At 39.1% G+C, this 17840-nt stretch overlaps 1 protein-coding gene across 1 annotated transcript in view; it reads right to left on the bottom strand.

The window, feature by feature from the left end:
- Positions 1-805: 805 nt before the first annotated feature.
- tmem266 (transmembrane protein 266) overlaps positions 806-17840 on the bottom strand; it is a 96060-nt gene continuing 79025 nt past the window's right edge. Inside the window, exons 9-11 of the mRNA XM_067379796.1 lie at positions 10958-11150; positions 5384-5446; positions 806-3346 (exon numbers count right to left, since the gene is read on the bottom strand). Of these exons, the coding sequence (XP_067235897.1) occupies positions 2700-3346; positions 5384-5446; positions 10958-11150 (903 nt within the window). The 3' untranslated portion in view covers positions 806-2699. The remainder of the gene's footprint in view (positions 3347-5383; positions 5447-10957; positions 11151-17840) is intronic.

The raw sequence follows: 17840 nt of genomic DNA, 5'->3' as shown, positions 1-17840 counted from the left end.
CAATTTTGGCAGGAGTGGCACACTTCAAGTGCTCTTGCAGTGTTGGAGAGAGAGCGAGAAAGAGATAGAGAAATGTGCATCTGTAAGGAGGGAACATTGCATGAGGTGGGTAGCAGAGGGCATTATCCTCATGTCACTTCCTGTGCCCCTTTCTGAGAGCATGAAACCTGGGAGTGAGTATCAGTGCTGTTTAACACAGAGAGAAAGACAGATTGGCTGTGTCCGACACAAAAAGCAACAGCTGCCCAATCAATGTTTGTATGTAGGTACACCCTAATTCCTCACGGTTCCTCAAATCCAACAGACAAGTGACCAATCCTGAGTGGCGACGTCACTACACGCATTTTACCAGCGCAGTTGGCTAACCGTGCTGAGAATTCCAGGACAAAAACTGTTTGTAATCATGCTGTACCAACCCAAGCTCAAGTGGAAAAATAACTAACAGTTTCTTAAAGGTCTTAGAACCGTTCAACCTGACGGTGGAAAAGTGGCTTTTGATTAGAGTTGCAGAAGTGCTAGATTTGAGGAACCTTGCAGACAGCAAGGTAGCAAGGTTTCAGACAGGCTTCAAAAACTGCATAACCTCACAATTGTCAAATCTAAAATGAATTTAAGTGAGCTTTAGAGATAACCAAGCAAATATTTAATGAATACAATGCCTATTTCTCTAACTTCTTTCAGCTGCTCTATCAGACACTTTTCTTTCAACTAACAACTGAACCACATGCACAGGGTTGTTAGATATCATAGACGGGAAAGATATGTCTAATCCCGACAGCAACAGAGTGACGGCCCAGACCCGGCTCACATCCAGTCCGCATTTAATCCACATGTACCAGATGTGGGCCACACTATGTTGCTGTCTGGGATGTATTGACCAAATAAAGGCATTTGAATAGTAGGGGTGCACCAACTAGTGAACTAGTTCTTTCACTAGGCAATGCGTTTGGTGCGTTAACATTGTTTCCCAACCCTGTTCCTGTAGCTACACCAACAGTACACATTTTGGATGGCTCCCTTATCGGAGTCATTATTAAAGAGTTAATGAGTTGAATCAGGTGTGCTTGATTAGGAAGTGTTCTGAAATGTGTACTGTTGTTGTGCCTCCAGGAACAGGGTTGGGAAATCTAAACAGACATCTACGATGGTTGATGGGTTGTCCAATCCTACTTCTGGAGAGCCACCATCCTTCTTCCTTCAACCCTAATTAAACCAACTAATCAAGTTCCTTGAGGACCACCAGAAACTTCCTGTTTTGTAGTTGAAGCTCTGCCGGTAGGTGGCACTCCAAGAGCAGGATTGGACAACCCAGACTTAGAGCATTCAAATACAATTACATTTTCCAGACTGCCAAGTAACTAATCAAGTCACCCACAGGTTGACAGAAACTTAAGGCTGGAATACACTACATGAGTTTTGCCCAGATTTTTGCCACCCTGATTTACATTCTGGAGTCGTTGATGCAAGTTGCCGAAAGTCAGAAAATCAAGTTTGTGTGTGATCAGTGTGATCCTCAGTGTATGATGAGCAGTTTATTTCCTGAAACTATTTTCAAAGCTGTGACGTAAATGATGCTTAGGGTCAGATTTACTAAATGGGACAAATTAGTGCAATTCCAAATAAGCACCAATTAGAGTTGAAAATTCTGCACATAATCTACTGACGATGTGCAAATTAAAGAACACAGATGCAGTCAGATCATTTCCATAATGACCAACGCAATCTACCAAGAGCAGAGCAAATTAGCATCTGGTTTAAGACATGCTTTTTTTTGAGCGGTAAATAATGGTGCAAATACCAGTAAATTGACTAGCGCGAACCTTAGTAAATCACCTTGAATGATTAATTTAAATACTCTCCTCCCATAAATTTTGTGTCTGAAAGGGAAGTTCCTACAAATGCATATGCAATATGGTCAGCCACAAAAATATCTGTGTCCATGCGTTTTCAACACTTTTTTATTTATTTATTTATTTATTTTTTCACTGTGTCTCTTTAGTAAATCCTGACAGTAATTTTTTATAACGCCAAAAGAGGGTTTTTGCTGGCGCAAGCTGTTAGTAGATCTGGCCCTTAGTGTTTTTAAAATATGTTCAGATCTTAAAAGGTGTGTATTGCATTCTATGGAGCCCCTAAAGGGACATGGGGAACGCAAAACAATCGCTAGAGAATGCAAAAGCATTTTCCCTTTAGGGGCTCCGTAGCATTCCAGCACAGGATGGAACATCTTTTTGCACAATTTGTGTCAATCCACAAGAATCTGGTGAAAAGAAGCAGGGGTGTCCAATCCTGCTCCCGGAGAATTACCTTCATGCAGGGTTTAGCTCCAACCCTTATCAAACACAAATGAACCAACCAAACCAAGGTTTGTGGGATTACTTAAAAACTACAGGAAGGTGTGTTGGAGCAGATTTGGAATCAAACTCTGCAGGTAAGAGTCTCTCCAGTAGCAGTGTTGGCACTGAGTCATTTACATTGATTCAGCAAATACTAGACTAGTCACACTCTTTCAGTAGACAGGATGTTCCACAAACATTGGAATCGGATATGCCTTGATGCCTTCCTACCTCAGATACTGCCAGTGAAGGCACCATTTTTCAGTTTTCGGACACAGCCAATGAGTAAGTGATATACAGAGAGAGGCCAAGAGAGAGGCTGCTTCAGCTGGTGTTGGTGGTTACTGTCCCACACTTCATGCTCTATGTGTCTGGTATATGGCTCAGTGGAGTATCTGCCGGCTCCATAAGCCTGTACTTCTCCTCCAGAGATGGCTCGGTCCCCTGCAGGTGAATTAGTGGCTTGGTCTGGAATACGCCCAGACTTTCCTGGTTTCTCTTGTTGTATATGTTCACCCTGTGCTCCAGTTCCGGACTGGCCTTCACTGACCCTGCCGGACTGGGCAATTTAAGGTTGACCGGGTCCACCCTGCCTTTCTGTGCTAGGCAGGAGTCCTCGGACAAGGAAGAGAGCAGCTCCTTGACCACCGCGCTGGGGTCGTGGACGCCCGATTGCGTCCCGAGGGTCAAAGGGCTGCAGTATGGAGGAGGGCAGCAGCGCTGGCCGCTGTAGTCGGAGGTGGAGGCCTCCCGTACGGTAGAGCTGCAGTCAGTTGTGGAGCCCAGCGTGTGGCTGCTGATGCTGTGCTGCCGGGCCGTGAAGCTGCAACTCGACCGGGACATGGTCGTGCTGGATGCTTCACTTACAGAGCTGCCCGTGCGCTCCTGGCCACTTCCCGGGCCGTCAGCACTAACGAGGGAAGGCGGCAACTGGTTGGGGTTGGTGGGAAGGTGGACATCGATGGCTGCTGTGGTTATGACACGAGCACCAGGGTCGGGCACTCCAATGTCTGTATGTAAAACAGATGGCATAACTCAGTGAATGAGTGCCATACTAAATATTTAAGCACCACTGACAGTGGTCAACTGATATATCAGTCAGACCATTTGTGACCCTGGTACCACAAAACCATTCATAAGTCGCACGGGTATATTTGTAGCAATAGCCAACAATATATTGCATGGGTCAAAATTATCGATTTTTCTTTTATGCCAAAAACCATTAGGATATTAAGTAAAGATCATGTTCCATGAACATATTTTGTAAATTTCCTACCATAAATATATCAAAAATGTATTTTTGCAAGTAATATACGTTGCTTCATTTGGACAACTTTAAAGGTGCCATCGAATGGAAAATTGAATTTATCTTGGCATAGTTAAATAACAAGAGTTCAGTACATGGAAATGACATACAGTGAGTCTCAAACTCCATTGTTTCCTCCTTCTTATAAAAATCTCATTTGTTTAAAAGACCTCCGAAGAACAGGTGAATCTCAACATAACACCGACTGTTATGTAGCAGTCGGGATCATTAATATGTATGCCCTCAATATTTGCATATGCCAGCCCATGTTCAAGGCGTTACACAAGGGCAGCCAGTATTAACGTCTGGAGCTGTGCTCAGCTGATCCTCAGACTAGGTAAGCAAGCAAAGACAATAGCGAAAAATGGCAGATGGAGCAATAATAATCCTGATGATATCATGATATTTTTATTGATATTTGTAAATTGTTTTTCTAAATGTTTCGTTAGCATGTTGCTAATGTACTGTTAAATGTGGTTAAAGTTACCATCGTTTCTTACTGTATTCACAGAGAAAAGAGCCGTTGCTATTTTAATTTTTAAACACTTGCAGTCTGTATAATTCATAAACACAACTTCATTCTTTATAAATCTCTCCAACAGTGTGTAATGTTAGCTTTAGCCCATTAGCCATGGAGCACAGCCTCAAACTCATTCAGAATCAAAAGTAAACAGCCAAATAAATACTACACTCACATGATCTGATGTATGCATGCAGCATGAATGACGAACACTTTGTAAAGATCCATTTTGAGGGTTATATTAGCTGTGTGAACTTTGTTTATGCTGTTTAAGGCAGCCACAAGCTCCGGGGGTGGGGAGCGTGAAGAATTAAAGGGGCCGCAGCCTGAATCGGTGCATTTCTAATTATGCCCCAAAATTTAATAAAAAAAAAATCTATGGGGTATTTTGAGCTGAACCTTCACAGACACATTCAGGGGACACCTTAGACTTATATTACATCTTGTAAAAAAAGTTCGATGGCACTTTTAAAGGTCGAATTTTATCAATATTTAGATTTACATCAAACCATACATCAATGGAAAGCTTATTTATTCAGCTTTTTCAAAACATTGACCTTTATGACTGGTTTTGTGGTCCAGGGTCACATTTGGCATTTCAAGACATGAGGGTGAGTAAATGATGACTGAATTTAAATTTTTGGGTGAACCATCCCTTTATTTAATTATATATACTGTATATTTTATGGGCCATGTGCCACATTGCTATCCAAATATTGGTATTGGTTATTGAATAAAATTATCAGTCGACCACTAATTTGGATGCATGCATCCAATTTATGCAAGAAATGATCCTGATGTCCTGATTTTGCCAAATTAGACGTGTTCCTGGATATATAACATATTTTGTTGATCCTGGAACAACATTCCTGTCCAAAAAATAAATCCTAACCATACACCTAACCCTACCCATAACTTTTCCATAAAATCAGAGGGAAATGATAGGTGACATAGAAGCACCTAACACTAAACTTGACAAACTGTAAACTTGTCACTCAAACCTGATTGGTTGATTGGAATGTTGTTCCAGGATCAACAAAGATGTTGATTCAAGAACATGTTGCACTTGGTAAAAACAGGTTCTGCATAGATGCATATGCAGTTGACATGCAAACATTATATGCAGAGACCAAACTCAGAAAAAAATAGAACATATATATATAGGAGCTCATATAATCAAAATATAATTTTAAAAAGCAATAAATAACTTTAGTGTCTTACCGCTACTTGGCTCACTGTAATACTGACTGATGTAGTTATTCATATCATCCTGAACAACACTCTCTGAAACAAAACAAATGTTAAGTCCATCACAACATCATGTGATCAGATGACAAAATAAACTTAGTAACCTTTTTTTTACTAATTTATTTATTTTTTAATCATTTTTCTGATCATTTTTCTAATTTCACAGTTTTATAATGGGGCTTAAACTTTTATTAATAACTATGTAGTAAAGCATTCCACAGTGTAAGCAATGAATTAACGTTCTGATTTTGGCCACCCTCATCTGCTGCTTGGCCTCCTGACCCATAAAGAGGCTGTCTGATGTGGTTGTGGCTGTAGATGCAGCGGAGGTCATCGGCTGGGTAGAAGGTCTTATGATCTGCCTGGCAGAGCGAGGACTCTAAGTGCCATCTGCACATCTCTGGAGACGAGACCCAACTCACAGCGCCTTTTTAAATTCATTTTTACTGTTTGAAATATTCATCAAACAGAGGCTCGGGAGGAGATGGGGAGCCGACTAAAACACCAGGAAGACAATCACAGCCGAATAAATAACACATGAGGATGAAGACGACCACACGCACATTTTGACTTCTTCAAGGGTGAGAGGAAAAGAAAGAGTTATTCTTCAAAAAAAGAAAAATCTAAAATGTACAATTGTAATCATTGGTTTTGCCAAAATACCACTGTATTGCTTAGGGTCAAGTTTAGTAGTTTTTCCCACAGAGATTGTTAGTAGACTTGAATTGAAAACTTTTTTTGCGTTTTGGTGTTCATTCATTTACACAACAATGGCATTTTGGTGGCCTGAAAATGCAAAAACCCGTTTTCAAGGGTTTCAAAGTGCAAGTTTTTGATAACGCTACCGTTGTAATCTCCATGTAAACGCAAATTATGCACATGCGTATTACGTGTTTTGTCTTTCCACCTTATTTTTAAACACAGAAGTAAGGTGCTTTCTGTGAATGTGCGAGACTTCCAATTTATTAGCCGGTTATGAGAAGAATATCAAAGTGCAGTAAACTGTAAAAATAAGGTGGATAGATGTGTGTTTGGCGCGAGTGGTCTGTAAAAGAATGCGTATGCGCAGTCTTTCTTTGCAAAGTGACATCGCCAACTACTTGTCTGGCATGTGTAATACAGCATTTTTAGTCACTTTAGTCATTGCCATCTGTACAAAGAAAATACTTTTCTGTTTTTAGTACATCGTTGTCGTGTAAACGTACCCTTAGATTTACACCAGACTGGAATACAGTGGCATGAAAAAGTATGAGAACCACTTGCAGAATCTGTGAAAATGTGAATAATTTTAACAAAATAAGAGAGATCATACAAAATGCATGTTATTTTTTATTTAGTACTCTCCTGAGTAAGATGTTTTACATAAAAGATGTTTACATATAGTCCACAAGACAAAAAAATAGCTGAATTTATTAAAATGGCCCAGTTTAAAAGTTTGGGAACCATTGATTCTCAATACTGTGTGTGGTTACCTGATGATCCACGACTGTTTTTATGTTTTGTGATGGTTGTTCATGAGTCTCTTGTTTGTCCTGAGCAGTTAAACTGAGCTCTGTTCTTTCAAGCATTTTTGCATATTTGAACCCTTTCCAGCAGTGACTATGATTTTGAGATCCGTCTTTTCACAATGAGGACAATTGAGGGATTTAAACTCAACTATTAAAAAAGGTTCAAACATTCACTGATGCTTCAGAAGGAAACACGATGCATTAAGAGCCGAGGGGTGAAGATCAAGGTAAACTGTACTTCTACTAATTGTCTTTCGGGAAACATGCAAGTATCTTCTGTTGCTTCCGAAGGGCATTACTAAATGAAAAAAAAAAAAGATATTTCAACAAAATAAGAATCTTCATCCTGTTCAAAAGTTTTCACCCCTCGGCTCTTAATGCATCGTGTTTCCTTCTGGAGCATCAGTGAATGTTTGAACCTTTTTTAATAGTTGTGTTTGAGTCCCTCAGTTGTCCTCAGTATGAAAACACCGATCTCAAAATCATTCAGTCACTGCTGGAAAGGGTTCAAATATGCAAAAGATGCTTGAAAACTGAAGAATCTGCAGGAGCTGGAGGATTTTTCTGAAGAACAGAGCTCAGTTTAACTGCTCAGAACAAACAAGAGACTCATGAACAACCATCACAAAACATAAAAACAGTCGTGGATCATCAGGTAACCACACACAGTATTGAGAATCAAGGGTTCCCAAACTTTTTTGGTCATTTTAATGGTCTTGTGGACTATATGTAAACATATTTTATGTAAAATATCTTACTCAGGAGAGTACTAAATAAAAAATAACATGCATTTTGTATGTTCTCTCTTATTTTGTTAAAATGATTCACATTTTCATGCACAATTTACTTTTTCATGCAATTGTATCTGTGTGAGGTTTTTCTTCGTCAATCACTGCAAAAAATAATTATTTTTGCCTTATTTTTCTGTAAAAATAGCCAAACATCATTAAAACAAGATACATTCAAGCAGGAACTTGTTTTCATAGAAAATATTTTCAGTTAAGTTTATTTTTCTAACCCCACTGACAGTTTTTTGTTGTTTTAAAATGTCACAAAATGTTACATTTATGTTTGAAAAGAAACAGCGTGGCTCTGAAATTTGACGCTGTCAAATCTTAATCGTTTTATGAACTCGTTTTATTTATTTTTGGTGTCTCCATCCAGTATTTCAGGAATCTGGTTCCTGAAACTAAGCAGACTTTGAGAGCGATGATTCAACATGATCATGCCACGCAGTATCTCTTTGCCGTCACTCTGCGCAGTAAATTCTCATCTGAGCCACAGCGGAGATAAAAGAGCCCTCGCTCTCGCTGAACTCTGACAGGTAGCGGCCACGACTTCAAAACGCAGCTCTTTAAAAAATGAGATCACTCAGCAGCTCCTATATTTTTTGTGTCTTTGTCTTCGGTGCTTAAATGCATCTAACTCCTGTCTTTGAGGCGCCAAATGTAAAATACGGCCGCTAAGATACGAGCCCTCAGGCAACCGTCACTCTGTCTCCTCTCCTTCGCTCTTCTGTCTCCAGGGGTCGGCCTCTGCTTTGACAGCATTTCTGTCCATGTGCCGTTTAGAGGAAAAAGCCACGGGCTGGCTCCTGGTGCCCACATTTCCCACAATCCTCTGGGGGATGAAGTGTGGCTTGCACGAAGACCATTGTGGGGTTTTTCAGGTTAAAGGAACAGATGTTTGTGCCATAGTTGAATACTCTTTTAGGAGGAACAAGGCCCAATGCATAGAGCAGCCTGTGTGTGTGTATAACAGCTGTACTCCTGCCAAACAGATCCCAATGTGACCTGACATAATGTGGGGAACATTATAGCGGTCTGTTATAATGGGATATCATACGATCTGTCCTGCATGTAATATCACAGTAAACACTGAATGGATGTTGTTGTCTCTGTTTAGAGCTAATTTAATGCTCAGAGGAGAATCATTGTGGGTGAATTGAGAAAAATGAACAGTTATAAAAATGTATTACTGGCCCAGAAACTGCATTTTGCGTTATTTGTATGAAATGGACACCCCATGGTCATGGGGTTTGTGGGATATAGTTTGTCTGTCTATCTATTTATTAGTGCTGGGACGATACACCTATCGATTCGATATGATGTGTATTAGGATTTTTAACAAGTATTGCAGGTCATATATCCATAGATGTTACGAGCAACAGCACAAATACAATTGAACAAACATACAAATATAAACACTGCTTTTCACTTTTTTTCAGGTAAGTCTAACAGTAATTTTCAGGTAGAGAAAATGAATCAAATGTAAAATAGCACTGCATAGTCTTCACTGTATAAATTAAATATAGATTAATATTTATTAAAGTTACAAAAGATATTCAGTCAAGAGCAGTGAGTGATTTTTTTCTTTGTCCTTTGTTGTTTGATTAAAGGTGCATTATGTAATAATTCTGTCCGCTAAAGGTCGCTAGAGGCCTATTCAAAACAAAGGCGTAGCTTGATGACGCCAAGTTTGAGTTTTAGCGCGGAATTTTGGGACATGTGGTCTTCACCTCAACGGATGATGCAAAAGAATAGGGATAGGACTTGGGAAGAAATCATGCTCATGGATGTGATTATTAACGTTACTGTAGTATGAAGCAGAGCAGGAGCGAGTGTTGTGGAGCTGAACGAGGAGCTGGAGCGATTGCACAACACATGTCTCACGAGCAGCAGAACTTTTATTATGACACAGTCGCCGGCGCTGCTTCAGCTTTTCCGGTCATGAGTATGATTAGATTTAAACAATAAGACTAAACGTGTTGAGCTATAGAACAATAATTAGTTTTCGGTCTATAAATATATCAAAACAGTTGTTCCCTTGTCTATTAATACATGTAAATATTAAAGCGAATTTGGTGTTTCCATAGTTTCTACAAAATAAAACCGGAAACCGAGGGTAACGCGGGTATGACGCAATTGACAGGCGACTCCTCACACGTCCCGGAACCTTGGTTAAAATAGCAATTTTCTACCGATTTACAAATAGTTGGAAACATTTGGGATATTGTAAGTACTCAAGTGAACAAAATATATAACACTGGCCTAGTGGTTTTTGGATATTTTACTGCAAAAATCTTACATATTGCACCTTTAACATTAAATAACAGACAGCAGCAGGTTTATAAGGCTGCTGTCACTTTAAGAGCTGCACGGATCCAATGTACTGTTACACATGCGTTTTGTTTCTCAACTGTTTATGTGTACTTAAGATATAACAGACTGTGTTTACAAACATACTTGCTGAAAACCAGCATTTTTTGTGAATATGTCCGTTCAAGCGCAAGAACATGTGAAAGAGAGCTCAATTCAGCATTCGCACGCTGTCTGAGAGGGGGCTTTCTGGGTGCGAGCTTTGGATGTTTGCGCACAAAACTTCTTACACTGTTGAACTGAGTTCTCTTTCGCGTCTTCTTGTGCTTGGATATTTAAATTGGCAAGGCTTAAAATCACGTACAAATGATAAACTTCTGCGATGCAATACTGGCCCGAACGGGCAAGTGACAGTTGCGTCAACTGTCCCGAGCGACGTTTACACTGGCCCCGGCTGCTGAAATAAAATAAGTAACTTTCCAATTAATTGTCTATAAGCAAGGACTAAAATAAAGCCATTTAATATGAATTAGTATCAATTCTGGAATAATCATCTATCTATGATTCTGTAAAGACCTTGATTATCTTTGGATGTATTCGCTGTCAGCGGTGTTTCATGTGATTTAATTGCATTTTTTTAATATGAAATATGATATTGTTACATAATAATTTTGGCACATTTTAATTTTTTAATTTTACTTTTGTCAGGTATCATGTATGTTTGCATAAGTATCACTTTCTCCACAGTGGTTTTAGTATTATATTAGTTTGCGTGTTATGTTCGACCATGTGGGGAACAGAAGAATCAAATAAAGTTATGTAATTGATACAGCACTGTACTGAAAGTTACCAGAGACATTTTAGTGGCGCATAAATGTCGCTAAAATTTCTGCTGGTTTTAATTCTCATTAAGACGACAAGGATAGGACAGGACCGGGTACCTTGAGCAGGTCTGGGTTCTCTGGTATTGGCCCGGCACTCGTTGTCAGATCCAGCCGGCCCCAGGCCATCTATTTCCTGGAAGCTGCTGCTCTGTTTCCCCCATACGTGGTGGATCTGCATGGCGGCCTCCCGCTCAGCGGCCAGATCCAAATCCTGCTGCGCCAGGTGAGCCCTCAACTGCCTGATCTCAAACTGGCAGAGAAAAGAACATAGAAAGACTAATATAGTACTGTCACCATGAAATCAAAATTGACAATTCCTATTACAGTATTTATTATAAATGATTTCTATGTGAACATCATTATTTTTTTAAATTCATGTGCTCTCGTGATCTTTAATCAAATCAACTCTCCCTTCCTCTTGCAGCGACATCTCTTCTTTTCTCTGATGACGTGTTTACTTGCGTAAAGGCGGGACAACCTGTCACTCACATGAGATCAACCAATAGCAAACCACAATCATCCAATCAACTCCCCATGGACAAAATCAAGTCCAGTCCTGCATTTTTTTTTCCAGAAGCCATTTCATTCGGATATATGTCACAATAGGGAAGACTATCGCGACTTCAGTTTCAACTTTAATCTGTATCAGTAGTATTGCTGTTTAACACAATTGTGCGCTCTCCCTTGTGTTAACTTTGTGACAAAAACAACCCAGTAACTTTGTTTTGGTAAGCCTTTCTTTGCAAGAATGAAAGCCTTCCCATGTGACTTCGGAAAGGGATCTTATTATAATATTACCACCCTTTAATCTAAACATTTCCACCCATGGTGCTGCCATTTTGTTTTTGCAAGTGAAAACGATGTACCAGTTCTAAGGCCATGGGAAAAGTTCGAGCAAAGCATGCTAACTGTTCTGTCGTTGGCTGCACAGACAGGCACAGAACACTACTTAGAGTCTCATAAGCTTAGATAGCCTGCAAGTTGACCCTGGCAATCTCGATTGCTAAAAAAGGAATGTTTCTGTCTGAGAAATACAAACCCGATTCCAAAAAAGTTGGGACACTGTACAAATTGTGAATAAAAACAGAATGCAATGATGTGTAAGTTTCAAATTTCAATATTTTATTCAGAATACAACATAGATGACATATCAAATGTTTAAACTGAGAAAATGTATAATTTTAAGGGAAAAATAAGTTGATTTTAAATTTCATGGCATCAACACATCTCAAAAAAGTTGGGACAAGGCCATGTTTACCACTGTATGGCATCCCCTCTTCTTTTTATAACAGTCTGCAAACGTTTGGGGACTGAGAAGACAAGTTGCTCAAGTTTAGGAATAGGAATGTTGTCCCATTCTTGTCTAATACAGGCTTCTAGTTGCTCAACTGTCTTAGGTCTTCTTTGTCGCATCTTCCTCGTTATGATGCGGCAAATGTTTTCTATGGGTGAAAGATCTGGACTGCAGGCTGGCCATTTCAGTACCCAGATCCTTCTTCTATGCAGCCATGATGTTGTAATTGATGCAGTATGTGGTCTGGCATTGTCATGTTGGAAAATGCAAGGTCTTCCCTGAAAGAGACGACGTCTGGACGGGAGCATATGTTGTTCTAGAACTTGGATATACCTTTCAGCATTGATGGTGCCTTTCCAGATTTGTAAGCTGCCCATGCCACACGCACTCATGCAACCCCATACCATCAGAGATGCAGGCTTCTCAACTGAGCGCTGATAACAACTTGGGTTGTCCTTGTCCTCTTTAATCCGGATGACATGGTGTCCCAGTTTTCCAAAAAGAACTTCAAATTTTGATTCGTCTGACCACAGAACAGTTTTCCACTTTGCCACAGTCCATTTTAAATGAGCCTTGCCCCAGAGAAAACACCTGCGCTTCTGGATCATGTTTAGATATGGCTTCTTCTTTGACCTATAGAGTTTTAGCCTGCAACGGCGAATGGCACGGTGGATTGTGTTCACCGACAATGTTTTCTGGAAGTATTCCTGAGCCCATGTTGATGATGTGATGCAGTGCCGTCTAAGGGCCCGAAGATCACGGGCATCCAGTTTGTTTTTCCGGCCTTGACCCTTACGCACAGAGATTGTTCCAGATTCTCTGAATCTTTGGATGATATTATGCACTGTAGATGATGATAACTTCAAACTCTTTGCAATTTTTCTCTGAGAAACTCCTTTCTGATATTGCTCCACTATTTTTCGCCGCAGCATTGGGGGAATTGGTGATCCTCTGCCCATCTTGACTTCTGAGAGACACTGCCACTCTGAGAGGCTCTTTTTATACCCAATCATGTTGCCAATTGACCTAATAAGTTGCAAATTGGTCCTCCAGCTGTTCCTTATATGTACATTTAACTTTTCCTTCCTCTTATTGCTACCTGTCCCAACTTTGTGGAATGTGTAACTCTCATGAAATCCAAAATGAGCCAATATTTGGCATGACATTTCAAAATGTCTCACTTTCAACATTTGATATGTTATCTATATTCTATTGTGAATAAAATATAAGTTTATGAGATTTGTAAATGATTGCATTCCTTTTTTATTCACAATTTGTACAGTGTCCCAACTTTTTTGGAATTGGGTTTGTATTTTGGAAAAAATATTAGACCATTCACAGCATTTGATAGCAATCATAAACGTTAGCCTGGTGTGTATGGCTCTGTTTTTGTTTAAAGTGATCATATGATGCTATTTTTAAAGTATTGTGTTTAATAGAATACGTTAACATGCTTTTAATGTTCAAAAAACATTATACTGTCCATTACAGCTCCTCTATCCCCAGTCTGTCTGAAACATGCTGATTTCTACAAAGCCCCTCCTTCCGAAAAACCCCAGACTGCTCTGATTGCCCAGTTGACCCCGTGTGTTGTGACTGTACAGCTTTATAAATAAATCTTAACCTCTGATTAACCTTTGAAAGCAAAAGCATCCAAATACACAGCGTCTCCACAACATGACGACAATTCAGTTCACTGAAGCCTCGTCCACTCTCTTTGCGCATGTCTTTGGGCGGCATTATGCTAATATTTCACATTGTGATGTGGATGTTTGAGGAAGTAATACCTGGATCAGTGTTCTCTGTTAAATAGAATAAATCCCTTCGTGGGAGAATATGAGCTTAATAACACTGCAGATATTATACATGCACAAACAGATACATTACACACTATAAGACTAAGAAACATTAAAAAAACATCATATAACCCCTTTAAAAATATTATTTTTAATACTTAAATATCTGAATACATTTTCAAAATATTAATTTATGTTAGTAATCTCATTTTATGTCATTAAGATCTGTTATATATTATATATAACAGATTTTAATGACAGAAAATGAGAAAGGAAAAAAAAAATATTGTCAGGAAACCTCACTAAATTATTCATATAAAAATATTAATGACTACAATCAATCTGACTTCAATGGAAACAAGGAAATCTGACATTTTGCACAAAGGCAATATTTTGCATATTTGATTAGTGATCTGCAAATAGTGTAGAATCTTATATATTTCATCTATTATTTATTTTGTTGTTTTTATGTTTACATTTATGAACTTCAGATTAATCTAGTTTATGTGACTATTGGAAAAACCTATACGCTGAGAAGTTCAGAGATTATAACTCTTTAATTATAAATTATAGTTATAGGTAAGTATATTTTTTTCCAATGATCATTCCTGATATGTAGAGAGAAGAGGGGTAATTAAATTAAATTGTAAACAATTGATTGATTTTCCAATGTTTTTGCTGTTTTTTTATGATTATACTTTGAAATAATTGTATTTTTGTAGTTTTGTATTGCTTTGTATATTATTGATCTAGCTTTCTATGCCTTGAAAGGAACCAATAAATAAAATGTATTATTATTATAGCTATTATTTATAATTGATTGAAATGCTAGCTCTTTAGTTAAATCAAATATATTTATCACTGGCAGTATTACACAAACAAACCAAATTTATTTGTTGAATCGACGTCCACACACTTGTCATAATCAATGACTTCTACTGTTCTCAGGGCCGCTGCGCTGATATCGACAGGCCTCAGATCAGTTCCCAACACACATTTCAAGACATTTCTATCACAGTCTTATCTGCTTTCATCCCCAAGGAGAACAGAAACACATCTAGGGTAAATTGTGTATTTCAGTGGTGTGCATTGATCCCTGTCTGCGTTATCTGTCTGGTGGACCCAGGACAGGCTGGACGGGTCACGTGACTGCTTTATGTAATCCACTGGGTTGGATTGCAGCTTGAAACGGGAGCTTGCATCATCCGGCGGGACCCGATCAGAAATAAAGCATGAGCTTAGTACGATTAAAAATATGAGATATTCAGGATGCATTGTGCTGTTTGAGGCACAATTCACATACATCAGAGTCTGTCGACATCAGTGGCATGTAATTCTAGATAGACAAAAAAAATTATAATTTTTAAAGTGACCCTAAAATGGTTAAATTGCAATAAAAAATCTATAACTGATCCATCAAAAATGCATATGTACAGGTAATTCCAGGTCCTGTCTTACTGAGCAGAAGTAGAAAATTGAAGTGAAATTTGATTGTGTGTCAGAGTGCTGCCCTCTGCTGGTGAAATTCATGATGACGACTAAAGCAAAATGAAAAAAATGTTTAGAGAGGGGAGAAAATAGAGTGCTGCAGTAATGATGTATTTTTTGTAGGCCAACCTGGATCCCTCGACAAAAACTCAATTTGGCTTTTGGATTATTGCAGAAAGGTCTGCGACTAACAAAATCTTGTGATTCTTAAATGTTTTGTTCATCATGATTATCTTTACAAATGAACAACTTTTATGAAATTTGAAGCCTAAATACAATCAGCAATCTATAAACGAACTACACTATAGCCGCATGACTTCAATGTCACCGTCACTAAGCTTCCAACAACTCTAATAGTCTTTATTTAAAACATTTTCCCTGAAAGTTTGAGTTAGAATAGTTTGCAAGAGTGTGATTATAAACACAACGAGGCTGTGAAAGCGTACTAGAGAGTGAATGAGTTTACCCATTCGGGTGATGACGTTTAATGTCCGACAACCTCTGTAGTCCCACTTATTAACAACCGCCTTTTACAAGACAAGTAAAAGTTTTTTTTTTTTTTTTTTTTTTAAAACACTGACTCCAGGACAATGAAACCGGAAGTGCTAAAATACTACATAATTTCCAGATTTTTGCCTACAAAAATACGTCATCCCTGCAGCACTCTGTGGCCATGTTTCCACCTGGTATTAAAATGCGTTTTGGTTAATCGGATCACAAGTGTACGACGCTAAATACAGGTGTAAATGGGATGTAAAACGTTTTGAGCTTGTCCACTTCCAACCACTTCCAGAGGTAGTCGAAAATGCATTCGACCGATTGCTATCATGGTGTAAACGCTCATGTGGTTGGATGTGTTTGAACAGCCACAAAAGACCGCTTACTGAACACTTAAACATTATGGGAAGCGCACTAGCCAGACAGGATTTAAACTTTGTTAGCTGAAGACCCAAGTTTGGTTTGAAGACAAAAAATGTACCAATCACAATGTTCTCTCACCATTCCTGATTTCTAACACGCACTCACAGTGTTCGGACAGTACTTCGTCTTCGGTCGCATATACTGTATATGTAAACTGCACAAGCTTATTTTGTCCGTTAGATTGAAAGATCTGAAAAAACAAACAAACATACATTTACCCAGCAAAACTCATCTTAAAGGTGCTAAAGAGGATGTTTTGTTTTATACATTTTTGCAATATTACTTGAAACTGTCTTTACTAACTGATAAAAGACTATTTATTAGGTGCACTGAAAGGAATAATATTAATATACATCATCTGTGCACGAGGTAGGGCCTTAAAAACATCAGCCAATCGTTTATGTGATCATCGCGTAAACGATTGGCCCTCTGGCTTGTCAATCACTGCCGTGGCGTTCCTTGTGAGAGACGAGTGCGGCTGCACGTTCCAGTAACTTTCCACACTCCACAGGCGCCGCATGCAATGTTTTTGTCCGGAGACAGGAATAACAGCTGCAGATTATGAGTTACCTGCGGTGAGTCCGACATAATGAATCCACTAACACGACACAGCGAATGCCGGTGGTAAACACTTGTGTTCCAATACTCGTGCACGAGTTTTGGGAGGCGTTCCCACGAACTGAGCTGTGAAGGAGGGGGGTTGTTCTTATGCATGCGCTCATTTCAAAAACTCACTAACAGTCTTTGGTTTCTCAGTCGACGAAAAGATCCTCTTTAGCACCTTTAATATCAGGTGGAAACAGGGCTTAAGATGAGTTTTGGTCGATCGGATCACAAGTAGACGAGGGAGACACATTCCCGTTTATACCTGGTATTTTAATTCGTCTCTTTTGTCCACTTTCGACCACTTCTGTCCTGATTTCTTCGAGGGGAGGGTTTATGGGCGGGTAAATGTATGGGCTTTTTCAGATCTTTTGATTTAATGGACAAAATAAGCTTGCACAATTTACATATGAACACGACCGGAGGTGATGGGAAAAACATACAGAGAGCATCATCTCTCTGAGACCCGCAAGACCAACTGAACGCTGTGAGTGCGTGTTAGAAATCAGGAATGGTGAGAGAACATTGTGATGGGTACATTTTTTGTCTTCAAACTAAACTTTGGTCTTCAGCCGACAAAGTTTAAATCCTGTCTGGCTAGTGTGCTTTCTATAATGTTTACGCGTTAGGTCAGTAGGTGGAGAGTAGTGGAATGCATTTGACCACATGAGCATTTACACTACGAAAGCAATCTGGTTGTGTTTTCGACTACCTCTGGAAGTGGTCAAAAGTGGACAAGCTCAAAACTTTTACACCCCGTTTACACCTGTATTTAGCGTCATCCACTTGTAATCGGATTGATGAAAACGCTTCTTAATACCAGGTGTAAACAGGGCCA

Source organism: Chanodichthys erythropterus, chromosome 24 (genome assembly GCF_024489055.1).
Source record: "Chanodichthys erythropterus isolate Z2021 chromosome 24, ASM2448905v1, whole genome shotgun sequence".
Classification (NCBI taxonomy): Eukaryota; Metazoa; Chordata; class Actinopteri; order Cypriniformes; family Xenocyprididae; genus Chanodichthys; species Chanodichthys erythropterus.
Note: the sequence above shows the minus strand (reverse complement) of the source record. Positions and strands in the feature narration are given on the sequence as shown.